This window comes from Rhinichthys klamathensis, unplaced genomic scaffold (genome assembly GCF_029890125.1).
Source record: "Rhinichthys klamathensis goyatoka isolate OS25496 unplaced genomic scaffold, OSU_Roscu_1.1 h1tg000111l_1, whole genome shotgun sequence".
Taxonomy (NCBI): domain Eukaryota; kingdom Metazoa; phylum Chordata; class Actinopteri; order Cypriniformes; family Leuciscidae; genus Rhinichthys; species Rhinichthys klamathensis.
This window is the reverse complement of record NW_026606649.1, coordinates 5,552,456-5,568,500: the sequence shown is the minus strand read 5'-3', so window position 1 is coordinate 5,568,500 and position 16,045 is coordinate 5,552,456. Positions and strand designations below refer to the sequence as shown.

Below are 16,045 nucleotides of genomic sequence, written 5' to 3'. Positions count from 1 at the left end.
AGAAAATGACATGCTCTGTAAATTAGATATTGGAATATTTCATGTAGAACTTACTTTTAATATCACCAATAATACAAGCCAATATTTTAATACACCCATTTGTTAATATTTACTACCAATATAATGTATGGGATATAAAATATTCTATGTCTGTAATAATATTTTATAGTCTTATAACAGATAGTACTTTAAAGCAAGGTTGATAAAAGCATCACAAAACCACATTTTCTTGAATCATCTTTTAATAAAACAAGGAACCACTGAGAACAAGAGTGCTGAAACAGACTGATCACAAATTTTTTTCAAAACAAAGCAGACAAAGGGGAACAAAAGTTAGATGCACATAACAAATACGGTTATTTTATTGAACATCTTCAGTACCCATTGTATATCTCACAAACATTCAGCAACTGTTGTTCACACATCTGACATTACAAAAAACGTCTCTAAAACAATTGTAAATGACAAAGTTCCTTATGCAGTACATAGTTTTCACTTCTGATTCAAAGTTCAAGGGTCATGAAACCGACAGCATATCCACAGGCTAGTATTTCCAGTCTCTATGGTTCTGTGGTTCTTCTGAGGTTTAGGGCAGCAATCCTCCATCAGAACTGATTTAAAAGCAGTTTCAGTGTGTTACAATAATCGTTGACAGTATGGGTTAACAGCGATCTGAGATCAGTTCTTTCAGACTGTACTCACTGAGCGTGCTCAGGAGACGCACAGCTCTGCTGGTGTGCTGAGCTGTTGGGCTGCCGAGGCGGGATCAGGCTTCTCCTGTCCACTCGACTGGCTGGAAGCCATTTTCTTTTTGAAGAGACGCAAACTCAGTTGCACAAGTTCATTGTCCACCACTGGAGCGCTGGTGTAGATCTGCTTGGTTGTGCCCTACATGAGGAATACAGAAGCATTAAACCAAACACTGAATCATGTACACCTTTATTAAGGTAATGATTAGCAACACTTCACTGATACATTCCACACAAATAGCACCCCTCACAATATGAGATTTATATAAGGTTTTTTGTTGTTGTTGATGAAAAAAATGAATACCTTTATTCAGTGTTTATAAAATTGATCAAAAGTGACAGTCAAGACTGTCAAATAAATGCTTTTGAACTTCCTATTTATTAAAAATAATCCTGAAAAAAATATTAAGCACAGTGATGTTTCTTGAGAATCAAATCAGCATATCAGAATGATTTCTGAATGATCATGTGACACTGAACACTGGAGTAATGATGCTAAAAAAATTCAGCTTTACCATCACAGGAATAAATTACAATGGAAAACATATTAAAATGGAAAACAGTTATATTAAATTGTAATAATATTTCACAATATTACTGTTTTTACTGTATTTTTAAGGAAATAAATGCAGCTTTAATGAGAATAAGTGACTTCTTTCAAAAACATCCTACCGACCCCAAACTTTTAAACTAGTGCATATACGTTATTTTGTGTTACACAGTCTTTTTATCTCATCACGTTAAATTTAGCTTGGGTAAAACGGAATTTGTCTGAGAATTCTTTGCAGCTATTATGCCCCTTTTTACAAGATGTAAAATAAGTCTCTGATGTCCCCAGAGTGTGTGGGGTATTTTGAGCTGAAACTTCACATACAGATAATTTTTTATAGCATGTTAAAATTGCCATTTTTTGAGGATGAGCAAAAACACGCCGTTTTTGTTTGTGTCCCTTTAAATGCAAATGAGCTGCTCCCAGCCAACATTTCAAGAAGAGGGCGGAGCTTCAAGAGCTCATGCAACAAACAAACAGGATAATCTCAGATAATCTCATGCACTGAAATGTCAGCACTGTTCAGTTCGAACCGGAGTCGGACAATAATGCCTACAGAGCCAGCTAATGTGTATGGAGATAGAACAGGCATAGTTTTATAGTTTAGTTTAATTACGGTTTTAACTTATGCTGTCATCTTGCTTTTATCTACTACAAGCCTGCTGTAGCGGACAGCGTCCGAATGATGGCCAAAACTTTACTGATGAGTTTTATGAAGTTTATTGTACATCACACAAAAGACAGTCCTTCCAGAAAAACGCGGAGTTTTTTTGTGATTGTTGCGGGCAAAAATCCTTGATTACGCGGCCCGTTTTCTTTAAAAATGCGATGGAATATGCGGGATATTTATGCAATTTTTTGCGATGAAATTGCGGGAACTTGCAAAAACTGCGGGAACTTGCATAAGCTGCGGGAACTTGCAAAAACTGCGGGAACTTGCAAAGACTGCGGGAACTTGCAAAAGCTGCGGGAACTTGCAAAAGCTGCGGGAACTTGCAAAAGCTGCGGGAACTTGCAAAAGCTGCGGGAACTTGCAAAAGCTGCGGGAACTTGCAAAAACTGCGGGAACTTGCAAAAACTGCGGGAACTTGCAAAAACTGCGGGAACTTGCAAAAGCTGCGGGAACTTGCAAAAGCTGCGGGAACTTGCAAAAACTGCGGGAACTTGCAAAAACTGCGGGAACTTGCAAAAACTGCGGGAACTTGCAAAAACTGCGGGAACTTGCAAAAACTGCGGGAACTTGCAAAAACTGCGGTTTGATGAAAAAGAGAAAAAAAAGTGATTCCCACAACACCCTGTTCTCACTAGGCTACTACCTTAATGTAAAAAGTCATTTCTTATTACTTCCTATGATAAGCAAGCATACTACATCACAGAAAGTGCTGGAAATATTTAATTTCTCATCTTGTTTTATTTCAGACTGTAACGAGTGGAAATAAGGTGTGGCCCCTTTAAGAGCTGCGCGCTGTCTGCAGTATTATATTGTATGTGCGCCTCGAACACCCCATGTGTGCGGGTAATTTCTGTTTGATGCTACTTATTTTATCTTATTTTGTTTATTAGGGCCCTTACATAGTCAACGCATCGGTACGCATACGCGTGCGCAAGGCTACACATCGCTACGCTTCGGCCGCCATTATGCGTCGATGCGTAGCCAAATGTGTCATCCTAGTTTTTGATACGCGACGCGCCGATGCACGCAATACTATGCGTTGTCGGTGGGGGCGACATTGCAAGTAATGTACATAAAAAGGTATATTATTATGTTTACAGAAGAAGAAGATTCGAATACAATGGCGGGCGAAGAGGAAAAGTTATGCGAGCTTGTTCGTATACATCCTTTGTTGCCGCTGATGTAAAATCAGCAATATGCACTCCTCTTCAGTTGCCATTTTGATCTGAATATTACGTGACCCGACTCTAGACTCTACTACCCCCTGCTGCGCGATCGGTGTATTGCATTTCACGCATCGCCGGTGACGCTTGTGTACTATGAAAAGGAGCGCGTAGCTCGCGTCGCTCGCGTTGACTATGTAACGGCCCTTAAGTAACGATGTGGACGGTAGAACGCGTGACAGACAGTTATACGAGTTCGATTTGGGAATAAAGTGTGAGTTGTGAGAAGATGCCAATCGCCTCCGTGAGTCTGGCCTCTGCAATAACTTCAGCTGTGAGCTATCCCTATTTTTCTTCCCGACAACGCGTTACAAGACCTTAATAAACACATCAAACTTACAAAACATTGATGAGTCAAACAAGTTCTGTAGCTTTACTAGAGGAATATGCTACAACTTCAGTAAAAATGAATAAATTAAATATTTAAAAATAAAGTGTGCTCCTGTTTTACAGCTTTTCAATGATGTTCACGTCGCGTAATTACGTCACTTCATAACGTTCCCATGGCACCAGGGGGAAACGGCTGCTCTTGTGTGAAGCAAACGCAACATTTTCCAACTTTCTGCTAAGATATATGTGACTTTTTTGCGACGAAAATGCGGGGATTATGAAATCATGCAAGCCCCGCATATTTTGTGCGGAAATCAGCAATTTATGCGGCGAAATTGCGGAGTATTTGAAAAAATGCGACCCCCGCATAAATATGCGGACTTTGGCTGATTATGCATTGAATTCAGTGATCGCATAATCGCGTTTTTCTGGAGGGACTGAAAAGATGAAGTGACCGCTTTCACTCCAGAAAATCACCGTACGAGCGGAGTAAAACAGTATAAGAAGTGCGCATTAAAGTCTTAACCATAAACTCCCTCTCTCTTGCATTATCATCAACATACACAGTGAATTACACAAAACCACTCGTTACAACTAACCGTAAACAAATATATACAGAGTGTATGCCTTTTCGCGGGGTGTTTAATAAACTGGCAAACTTTATATCTGTAAAACAACTCCGATGAACAGTAAATAAAGTGTGTGCGTGCTGTCCCTTTTATTACTGCCGTGATGCTCTGTCAGGAGTAAATGACGACTGCTATGTTCACTCTTACATCCAACAACAAAACATCTCAATCGCTTAGAAGACATTCTCGTCTACAGCTGCTCCGGCGTCGAAACAATGGCGGACTGTATCAGCTCACTCAGGGTGGGTCTACGCTAAAACTGCAGTGTCAGTCAACAGTCGTGGGAGGGGCTTGTGCAAAAGTACGTCACATTGCCCAGAATCTGCGAACATCTTGTTCAGAGACAGTGCTTATGATTTATGGGGATTAAAAAAAAAGCCCATGGTGGATTTTGATCATTATAGGGTGGTTGTGTGCACACACTGCCAACACATATTTATGCTCAAACACCATGTAAAAGTGAATTTTTGCATAATAGGTGCCCTTTAAAAGTGGTGTAGGAAACACCGGATGGAAGTTTTTATATATACTCTTCAGTATTTAAATGAAAAATATATTTAATAAAATACTCATAATTGTAATTTCTCTCAATTCTTTCTTTGATACCTTGAAAATCTTGACTAGGTAGATAGTTCCAGAATAGAGCTCACTTTCTCAATACAGTTTCAGAAAGCCCAAGTTTTACAAAAGAGGGGCCCCCAATTAAAGACCATAAGAGCACCTTGTCATTTTTCAGGAGCTGTCTACGTATGGCAATGTCTCGGCGAGCACACAGCGCCTTGCAGCAAGGGCCCAGACTCCTCAGTAGGTTGGCCCTCTCCGTTCGTCTGTTGTATGCAGCCATGTTCAGAGCACCCAGATCATGCTCTAAGAGTTTATCAGCATCTATGGATTCATATTTTGAGATTCAAGTCACTTGTTATATACTCAAATTTATATAACTACAATTGATTACCACATCAATTATTTTCAATACATCTGCTATCAGTAGAGCTTCATTTATATTAAAACTGGAGCATTCATTGAAATGTAGATTTGCACATTCACCTTTAGGGTCTTCCAACTCTCTGGAGCACACTTCTTTAACTCTGGCAAGGAGCTGAGGCCCAGCTAAGCGTCTGGACACTCCTGCTCTGAGGAGCACAGCCCCTGGGGTAAACCGCAGCAGCGCTGCCCCGGGAGTTCTGGGCTCCTGTTTTTGCTTGGGCATCAAACTGGACCAATCTACATCAATCACATCCAGAGGCCCTGAAACAGAATATGCAAATGGTATATTATAAACCGTTCGAATGTGGGATCGATGATTTTTGAGATGGTCATTACATAGTTTCTGCTTATGGCTTTGTCAGTGTGTGTATTAGTCTGTGAAATAGGAATCTGTGTATGCTTCTAAAAATGTTGTTTTTCTTAATTTATTTAATCAACTGTTCAAACTGAAAAAGTTACGTGTGGCCAGATGTGATGTTTTGTTTTTTTGCTAGAATGTCCACATTAGTTGTTATAGTCACAATGCAAACTTGCATGTTTTGCATTCAATCATATTTTTCACTATGGTAGGTGTTTCTCAACTGGTGGGTCACAAGACCGTTCTGAGTGGGTCGAGGAGTGTGCAGTCAAAGGAAGATATTTTGAAGAATGTCGGTAACATAACAGTTGATGGACCCCATTGACTTCCATAGTATTTTTTTCCCAATATGGAAGTCAATGGGGTCCATCAACTGTCTGGTTACTGACATTCTTCAAAATATCTTCCTTTGTGTTCAGCAGAAGAAATAAATTCATACAGGTTTGAAACAATTTGAGGGTGAGTAAACGATGGCAGAATTTTCATTTTGAAGTGAACTATTCCTTTAAGTAGTGTTGCGTACCAGAAATCTTTTCTTCATCTTGTTGGTCATCCCTCTTCTGACTGTCTGCCAGAATCTCATCCAGTTCATCATCACTGATTGGCTCATATTCCTCACCACCTGACACAACAGACTGCACCTCTTCCCCTTTTCCATCCTCTTCTTCTGAATGAACAAACACACATACATTAGGTAAAATTGAACAATATTCTTATACATCCGACTATAGTTTGAGAAATAGTGGTGGGGGAGACTAACCATCAAGACTATCCATTTTCTCTAATTCAGATGTTTCCCCTTGCAGATGTGAATTGTCGGCTGGTTTATCTACATCCATGAGGGCTTCTCTGGGTAACAGAGGTTCATACTCTCCTCTCTCCATTTTAATTTCACCTCTGCTCTTTGGTTCCCGGTGAGCTTGAAGGTCAAACGGAAGCATCCTTTCCCGTTCACGGTCCCTTTCACCACGCTCACGATCCATTCGCTCATGTGGCAGCAGTCCTTCAGGTAACAGTCGTTCCCTATCACGCATCTCCCGCAAGTCTCTCTCTCTCATTGGATCCCGGTTGCCACGGAGGAGGGGCTCTCTGCCCCGCCCACCCCACTCACGAGGTTCAGGTTCCCAATCTCTCTGTTGGGTTTGTTGATTTTGCAGCTGGCGGTGATCCTTTTTCTCACGCTCTCGATCCAACTGTTCACGATCTCGTTCCCGTTCTCGGTCACGTTCACGGCTGTCGTAGGAGCCGGCTCTGGAGCGAGCCTGACGCTCAGACTCTGGTGAACTACGACGAGAACTGTGACTCCGAGAGTCCTGCCGGTCTGTGGAAGCAGATAAAAGTTTACATGTTATAGAGAATTCAAAACCTCAACATTACAAAATTTACAATAACAACTGTTTAGGTATTCTTTCACACATCATTTTTTGTTAGTTTTAAATCTTGCCATTTTTATTAATGCATATTGTGTACAGGTACATTCTACACAAAAGAAGCACGTTCAATCGGTTCCTGTAGTAACTTACAACAAGACCTGCTTGTGATAGCGAGTGAAAATATCCTGCATCTAATGCCAAATCACTAAATACTGAGAATGAAATGAGGCTGATTTTCCTCAAGTAGTATATTTTTCTACATGTTTTGATCGCTTGTCAATCTTCCCACACAGGCACTCTGAGACACTAGTTTCCTTAATTTTTGGTTAAACTAAATGTGAGATTCCAAACAATTCCCACCCCAAAATATATTTTTCAACAAAAATACTAAGAAACTCAAAAATCTTCTGAGGAGTCTCACCTGAGGAAGTACTCCGACTGGGTTCTCCTCTCCGAAGCTGATCAATCCTCGACTTCCTCTCTCCTCCCATCTGTTCACTGACCGCTGCTCTCTCCCTCTCTCGTTCCCTCTCCCTCTCCCGTTCTCTGTCTCTCTCCCGGGAATTGCCACCTTGGAGAAGTCCTCTGCGGGGCCTAAGCCCCTGAGGGCCTTCATCCCGGTGAGCCGACTCATTGGAGGGCGAGCGTAGTCTTCGCGAAGACGCACGGCTTTGGTTGCTGCCCATGCTACTGCTACGCTGCTGCTGCATGTCTGCTTGCTGCGGTTTACGCAGCATGTGTTGTGGCAGTAACGGTTGTAAAGGAAGAGACTGTATCAGCATCGGAGGGTCAGGGAGCAGCGGGGCGATTGGGGGGTCCGTACGGTCCCGGACCCCGCCACGTGCACCCCTTCTGGGGAGACGCTCTGAGGGAAGCAGCCTCTCCGGAGGCCTATCGGATGGCAGGGAGGCAGAGGAGCTCTCACCTCGCTCTGGTACGTCTTCATCAGACCAGTCACTGAAGTTGGCTTCCAGTTTAGCTGGAAAAGAACTCTGTCCAGCCATTAAAGCCCTCTGGGAAGGAAGGTCATCCTTGTTGATTGGCGGGGGTGTACGTGGGCCTCGTCGTCTCTTGCTGATGGGGGGTTGGGCTACCAGCTCGTCCTCAGAAACATCCGACTCGGGACCCCGTGACCGCTTGCGTTTCCTTTCTAAGGCTTTCTTCTTGGTTATCTTGCGAGGTGAGAGGAGAGCCTGGGGGGCTTCGGCCACAGTGGAGGAGGGCGGGGGCTCAGGGTTACTACGGTCTCCTTCTCCAGATGCCCCTTCCTCCTCTTTACGGTTCTTCTTCAGATTTTTCTTCTGAGATTTAGTCTTTTTCTTGCCCTCCTCATGAACTACTGGTAAAGGGTCTCTCTCCTCCACGGGAGGAGGAGTGAGGGCGGCAGAAGGGAGGTCCCTCTGCTCTTTTACCCTCCTGGAGTCAGAGATGACCGTAGCAGAAACGTCTGAAGCTTGTTCTCCACGTCGCTCTGCTCCTCTTCCTGCTCCTCTCTCACCACGGGAATCTACCTCCTCATGTCGGGCACGGCCTTCTTTTTTATCGCCACGCCGCTCTTCATCCTTCCAGCGATTGGGTTTTTCATCAGTAAAGGAGCGGACAGGTGAGCGAGCGGTCTCCTGAGGACGAACCACTTGACTCAGCAGTCGGTGCTTTTCGCCTGAAACAAAACCATACATTTAATGTGCAAATATTCTACATATGTGCACAATACACCTATGAGCCATGTTATGCCAAGTGCATGTTTTCACTAAGGGGCTCAGTTGAAGTCTTACCTTTCTCCTCAGTGCTGTTGTAACCGTCACTGTCTGCAGGGCTAACCTCTCGCCCTCTTTTAGGAGATGGCCGTGGACTGGGAGTGTTCTCAGCACGATGTCTCTTACGGCTGCAAGCAAACAGAAGGGCAAACAGTATTTAAAAAAACTGAGAAAGTCTATTTTTTGTGCACTACTGTAAAAAAAATTATGTTTTTGAAAGGTGTGAAATGCTTATGCCAAGTAAGGCTGCATTTATTTGATCAGAAATACAGAAAAGTAAGAGAAATAATATTGTAAAATATTCCAATTTAAAATAACTTTTTTTATTTTAATATATTTCAAAAGGTAATTTATTCCTGTGATGGCAAAGCTGAATTTTCAGCATCATTACTTTGGTCTCATGGTCTATCAGAAATCTTTCTAATTCTCTGATTTGGTGCTCAGCAAATATTTAATATTATTATCAATGTTGAAAACAGTTGTGCTGATTAGCCTAATATTTTTTGTTGAAACCATGATACACTAAACCATGACTTAGGATTGCAGGAAAGTAAAACATAATATTTGAAACAATTCAATGCATCTTTTTTTAATTAAAGTATTCATTTCTTCACAAACTGAGTGTTACTTAGTATTTATTACTGACCCCAAAGTTTTGAGCAGTTGTGCAAGTGTACAGTCATTTTGTCAGTATCACAAAACATACTGCTTTATTAGAGAACTTCCGAGCGTCTAGGTGTATAAGAGTAAATTATGTCTGTGTTAACCATAATATTAAATTAATACTGACAGACTTGCAAGATAACTTTGTCTATTTCTATAGCCAAACATTAAGTTGCAAGATGGTGCAAATTAGCTTCGGACTTAAAATATGATTAAATAGGAATGCATGATATATTGATAAAATATACTGGTTATCGGCTGTTCTTAGAGATAATTTAATTTACTGGTATCAGTTGATATTGGATACATATCTCTGATACTGGATATTTTAAATTGATATTTTCCTGTATTTTTACATTTAAATGGCTTTTGGAATCAATTAAAGGTTGATTGTAATATGTTGTAATATTTGGCAAATATCAAAATGAACATCCATTTTTCACAATGATGTGATGTCAATTCAGTTGTAGAACTTTATTTTTTAATTTATGTGAATGAATGAATGAGGCATTTATATAGCGCTTTCATATGTACTACTGTACACCCAAAGCGCTTTACAATCATATCAGGGGTTCTCTCCTCAACCAGCACCAGTGTGCAGCATCCACTTGGATGATGCGACGGCAGCCACACTACAACGGCGCCAGTGCGCTCACCATACACCAGCTATAGGTGGAGAGGAGAGAGTGATAGAGCCAATTCAGTGGATGAGGATTATTAGGAGGCCATGATTGGCAGGGGCCAATGGGTGGAATGTGGCCAGGACACCGGGGTTACACCCCTACTCTTTACGAGAAGTGCCATGGGATTTTTAATGACCACAGAGAGTCAGGGCCTCGGTTTAACGTCTCATCCAAAGGACGGTGCTCTTTGACAGTATAGTGTCCCCGTCACTATACTGGGGCGTTAGGACCCACACAGACCACAGGGTGAGCACCCCCTGCTGGCCTCACTAACACCTCTTCCAGCAGCAACCTGGTTTTCTCAGAAGGTCTCCCATCCAGGTACTAACCAGGCTCAGCCCTGCTTAGCTTCAGTGGGCAACCAGTCTTGGGCTACAGGGTGATATGGCTGCTGGCTATGTAGATAAAGACACATTTAAATTTTATATGGCCAATTACATGAATAAATATTAATATTGAATAAATATTAATTACAAGAATAAATATTGGCTAATCTTCATCAGAAAGAAAATGGTGTTACCTTAGTATGATAAGAAAGACGCTGTAAAATGATTTTAAAAAGTACCACCAGTATGTAGTTATGAACAACAAAGTTTTAAACATTCTAGAAGCCATGCAGTAATATTTACTCACTACAAGTATTCCAGAGAGTTTGTACTTAAAATGTGACCAATAACACTACAGCACTTACATGTTCTTTCTCTCTTCATGAGCATCTCGGGTAGAGCGGTCGTCTCGTGGCTCATCTCTTCTGTCCCGCCTTTCTTCCCTCCCTTTCTCTCTCTCCTCCCACTCCCTCTGCCTTTCCCTCTCTCTTAGCTCCCTCTCCCGTTCCCTCTCCTTTCTTTCTCGTTCCCTTTCTCTCTCTCGCTCCTCTCGCTCTCTTTCCCGCTCCTCCCTCTCTCTTTCCCGCTCCCTTTCTCTCTCCTCCCTCTCCCTCTCTCGTTCCCTTTCCTTCTCTCTCTCCCGCTCCCTTTCCCTGACTTGCTCACGTTCCCTTTCAGCCTCTCTTTCCCGCTCTTTCTCCCTCTCTCTCTCCTTCTCTCTTTCCCGTTCCCTCTCTCTTTCCCTGTCCTTCTCTCTGTCACGGGTGCGGTCGTCTCGTCTATCATCCCCTCGATCGTTCCTTCGATCATCTCTCCTTTCTTCACGCTCAAGGTCCTCGCCGCGGCTCTGCTGGCGGCCAGGAGAGGGCGCTCTTTGTTCTGTTGAACAAAGACAAATTTCCATCAACACCACAAAAAGTTGCTCTCCATGCCCTCTGGTGTTAAAGGAATAGTTCACAAACTTATGCACTTAATTCAAAGTTTTCAGACGTGAAATTTAAATTTCGCCCCGTTCCTTACACTGAACTATCGTATGACTTCAGAAAACTTGAACTATCGCAAACAAGTCACACTGAATACTTTATGGTGCTTTTTTGCACTTGACAGACAAACTTACACAATTTACACAGAAGAAATTTGCTGTTGCTGTGCTGAGAAGCCTTGTTGCCATTCTGTCCATCAAGGTTTAAAGCTTACTGAAGTATCAGACACATACCACTCACTATTTTGTGGCAAATTCCTTTATCTGTAGTAAAAAAGTTTTTGTTATGGCACATGCAATTTGAATACTAGGTATCCAGAGTGACTAGTTAATGGAGAACAGCTCTTCCCTTTCCTGAAGTAAGCCAGTAATCTAGATTTTTTTTTTTTTTTTTTTTTTTAAACATTGACCTTCATTTATTTATTTATAACTTCTGTGATATTTTTTCCATTAAATAAAAAGACTATGAATAAAGCGTTTGGACAGTTTTAAAATTTTCGAGAATATCCAGACTGGACCAAGCCTATGGACTTATCTATTTGCCAATTTAAAACACAGTATTGCATTAAACAATCAGTTGTCAAAATAAACCCGAGTCAAACTTTAAAACACTGCATAGTAGGGGTGTAACGATTCACTCGTTTTCACGAGGCATCGATTACAAATCCTGACGATGCATATGCATTATGCATCGATCTTGAAACATGTATTTTTGAATAGTGAATCATTGATTTCGGTCAATAATCGATTTAAAATGCTAAGAATCAGATTAATCAAATCGATAGCGATTCAGTGCTTTCAAATATACAAACATTCAACTACTACATGCGCAAAGTAATGGAGACATTGTGCGCCGTCTTTCGCGCCCTCACAACTCTCTTTCACAGACGGGTACCGCCTTTCACTGGATTGCGCTCGCGCTCCGTCAGTAGCTCTCCTTGACACAATTTTGAGCAGCCCACATTTGAGCTCTCCTCAGGACAGCCACTGCTATTCACATGAGCAGATGAAAGCTCTCTATCGAGACAGCAACAGTCCTGAGTCAAATCGCTTAAGCCATTGATAAAGCTGAAAATGGGTCGTACCTTTGACATTTACCTGAGCGAAGTAAAACCCAGCTTATTCAAGGGCGTGCATTTATAGCATGGACGGAGAAAACACACAATGTAAGTGTCTAAAATGCATATGCACAGTTCCGATGAATGATAAATTAAATTTAACTTAATTTCGTTAAAATGAATGTATGTAGGAAACTGCTGAAATAACTACAACATTACCAATACTGAAATAAGAGCACGTGTTTATCTATCAATCAAATGTGCATTAAAGTTGCGTTCGTTACAATAGCAACAGTAGACACCTGGCACGTTTTCTTTCAGAATCATCATAAGGAAAATGTTCCGTTTAAAGAGAACGTTTGTTTAGGATTAGTTGGTCTCTCCATGGAAGCATTGTACGTTTAATGTACCTGGTTGTGTAGCCATTAACACTATTCTACACAATAGTCAACATGAACAATACTTTAAGCCTTTTTAAAGCCTTTTAAAATGTAAATTTCTACAAATGCCAATTTTTATAGGCTATTAAAATAGTTATGTAGCATTATTAAGAACTAACTCTGACCCCCCCAATAATCCTATGAATGCATATAAAAAAAAGCAGAATCGAATCGCATCGAATTTCTATGTAAATCATCTCGAATCGAATAACCTATGAATCGTGAATCAAATCAATTTGCCGTCAACCCAAAGATTCACAGCCCAACTGCATAGTCTTTACTGTATGAATTAAAATATACATTGATTCTTATTATAACTACTAAAGTTATTCAGTTAAGAGTGATTTTGTCTGTCTTTTGTTTAACATTAATGTCACAGACAGCAGCAGATATTTGCATTAGGCTTTAAGACCGAATGTATGGATCTAATATGACATGCATCCAATTTCTTTTCCAAATGTTTATTCACTTAAGACATAACTGATGTATTTACGTAAATACTCACGAATATGGACATTGACATATTTTTGTGTATATTTGACCGTTTAGGCGTGTGCCTGAAACCCCAAGTATAACTTTGCTCATCCGTGTTTTGCTCCATCTCACAGCGCGCACACAGAAAGTGCGAAAGAAACTGATCCCTGCGCGGTTAATGCACTTTTATTAACTCTTTTTAAAATAAAGCATGTCCCGCAATAGACTGCATTTTACGACAGTCGCGTTACATGATTTGACTGATTTGGATTAAGCTTTTATGGTATTCAAAAACAGTGTCTCTTTCAATTAGTAGTACAACTTCAATTTCTACTATAAAGAGGCTCTCCAGTGTGTTCATGTTTTTAATCGTGGATATCTGACCTTGAGGGACTGAACAGAAGAAATGAACCGTAGAAGATTTCCACGTCAATGAAGGCGAAGCCTCAGAGCACATCCACCTATTACATAAACGCCACGAACCAATGGTATTTCGAAGGCATTTACAGCTAGACAGTTTCAAACTGCTGAAACGAACACAAAACTAACTTTGCCTGATTTTGTTTAAATTGACATTGCACCAGTTTGTTTCTAGTTTTTCGCTTGAAGTATATCAGGGCCTTTACGCTTTCTCCAATAGCAGGGCCACAGAAGTTGGCATCTGCCAATAATAAGAACATGTCTTGCTTATCAGTCACCTCTTTCTCTGTTGTCACGGCGATCTCTCTCTGCATGTCCTCCCCGCCGTTCATCTCTGGGCTGTTCTCCTCTCGGTCTGTCGTTGTCATAGCGATCACGATCAGTGTTCCTCTCTGAGCTCCTCTCTCTCAAACCACTGCTGCGGGACTCCCAGCTGTCATGCCCACTAGCACTGCTAGCGTCAGTCTGTGATGCTCTACCACCACGAGATGTACCTGAAACATAAAATTCATCACATCCTCTGCCTGAGTATTTAAAATGTATTTTATTATTTAATTTTTATATAAAGTTCTCATATTATTCCATTACTCCTTAAAAAGTAGCTAATAATTGTTACATTTTATGAAAAGTACATGTTGCATTGCTTTCAATTAGCATTTTTCAAGCTGAAGCGCCCCTCCAGCTTGCAAGTGCATCTTTTTAAACTTTAAAGTGCTTTAAACAAAACTTTAAACTTTAAACAAATTAAATAAAAAGTGTTTTAAGTTGTTCAGGAAGATGTATTAACAATGGTATTCAGATAAGAAATAACCTACAACAAAACATTTAATAATCAAATGTAAAAATAAAAAGTCTTACTGTACACATTCAATATAGATCAGTCCTTATTAAAGCTATTCAGTCAAGATCAATGCAGGGTTCCAGACTGCGACCATTTTTTGAGAATGTGCGAGTTACAATTTTATGTGGTCGCATTTGTGCGAGTGCATGGTCGCGCAACAGAACGCCGTTGTATCAGCAGTAGGGGTGGGGGAAAAAATCGATTCTTAGATGCATCGCGATGCGGACGTGGACGATTCTGAATCGATTCACAATTGTCAAAAATCGATTTTCAAAAAAAAAAAAATTGTTTTTAGATATATATTTATAATAACGTAATATTGACGGAACGCGAAAGACGGAACTCTGAAGCGCGGAAGTGCAGTGGCCGGACCGTCTGTGGCGTGCACATAACAGACGCGGACGCGATGGCTGAGCGCCAAATCCAAACACCCTCCTCGTTAAAAGCTGACGTGTGGAAATATTTTGGCTTCTGAAGTTGAAGGGGGAAAGGAGCTGGACAAGAGCCACACTAGTTGTAAGCTTTGTAGAGTAAAACTAAAATATTTCGGAAACAAGACACATGAAGCCAAATGACACGTTTCCAGCCAGAGGAGGAAAAACACTCGGCTGTAACGTTACCGGTCGTTGTTATATTATTAATTTACTACAAATATGCTGCTGCTAGTTCAGACACACATGTATTTTCCTGTTGGTTCTTTGCAATGTTAATAAAATATATTGTACGTTAATTCTTTATGGGTCATTACTTTGTACTTTTAAAGCAAAGTATTTATAGTCACACACACACACAAAAAAAAGATTCTGATAATCGATTTAGCATCGAATCGCAGCCCTCTGAATCGTAATCGAATCGAATCGTGAGGTGCCTAGAGATTCCCACCCCTAATCAGCAGCTGCTGCAATCAGTATGTTCAAAATTAACGAGTACATCATGAATCCATTTTCCAAACCGTGTTTTCGACTTATCCTGAATCACTACGGTACGCCTATAATAAGTGTTTATATTCTGACTATTTTATTGCCTGCGTGACTCGCCATAGACATTAACAGAGAGAAGTAGCTCCGGTTACAATGTTCTTCCGCAAGACACTTGCAGTTTATTTATTGCACGTCACGCGCATTGCACACTGATGGTGAAACGCGCCAATTAGAAATTAAGTCATAATAAGTGTAAGTTAAATGTACAGTGTACGACATGTAAAAAAGACAAGAGGCTAACAATTTCAAGATCAATATTTGTGTTGCCTGACACGGTATTTTCATACTGCATCCGTTCCAGGAGCGGCGCGTAGCAGTGCAGAGATCGTTTACACACCGAGTCTATTTTTGCTGTGCTGCACGCGCTGAATTAAAGTGACAGCGCATAGTTCGTGGTCAAAATGAGCACAAATTGACATGACAATGAATTTCATCATAAATACATTTAATTAAATAAAATGTAGTAATCTCACCATAAATGCATTTAATTAAATACTACTATTTTTCACAGTCATCTTTTTACTTTTAACTTTTTAATAGGTTTTTTTT

General features: G+C 40.8%; 1 protein-coding gene across 5 annotated transcripts in view; it reads right to left on the bottom strand.

Moving 5' to 3' along the window:
• Window positions 1-224: 224 nt before the first annotated feature.
• Window positions 225-16,045, bottom strand: part of zc3h13 (zinc finger CCCH-type containing 13) — a 31,734-nt gene continuing 15,913 nt past the window's right edge. For 3 of the 5 annotated variants that reach the window (XM_056254312.1, XM_056254316.1, XM_056254315.1), the window contains 9 exons: window positions 13,954-14,169; window positions 10,667-11,180; window positions 8,648-8,757; window positions 7,294-8,532; window positions 6,260-6,820; window positions 6,023-6,166; window positions 5,202-5,402; window positions 4,876-5,039; window positions 225-888 (listed from right to left, as the gene is read on the bottom strand). In XM_056254312.1, the coding sequence (XP_056110287.1) occupies window positions 712-888; window positions 4,876-5,039; window positions 5,202-5,402; window positions 6,023-6,166; window positions 6,260-6,820; window positions 7,294-8,532; window positions 8,648-8,757; window positions 10,667-11,180; window positions 13,954-14,169 (3,326 nt within the window). In that variant the 3' untranslated portion in view covers window positions 225-711. The remainder of the gene's footprint in view (window positions 889-4,875; window positions 5,040-5,201; window positions 5,403-6,022; window positions 6,167-6,259; window positions 6,821-7,293; window positions 8,533-8,647; window positions 8,758-10,666; window positions 11,181-13,953; window positions 14,170-16,045) is intronic. The other 2 variants (XM_056254313.1, XM_056254314.1) reach the window with 2 other exon arrangements.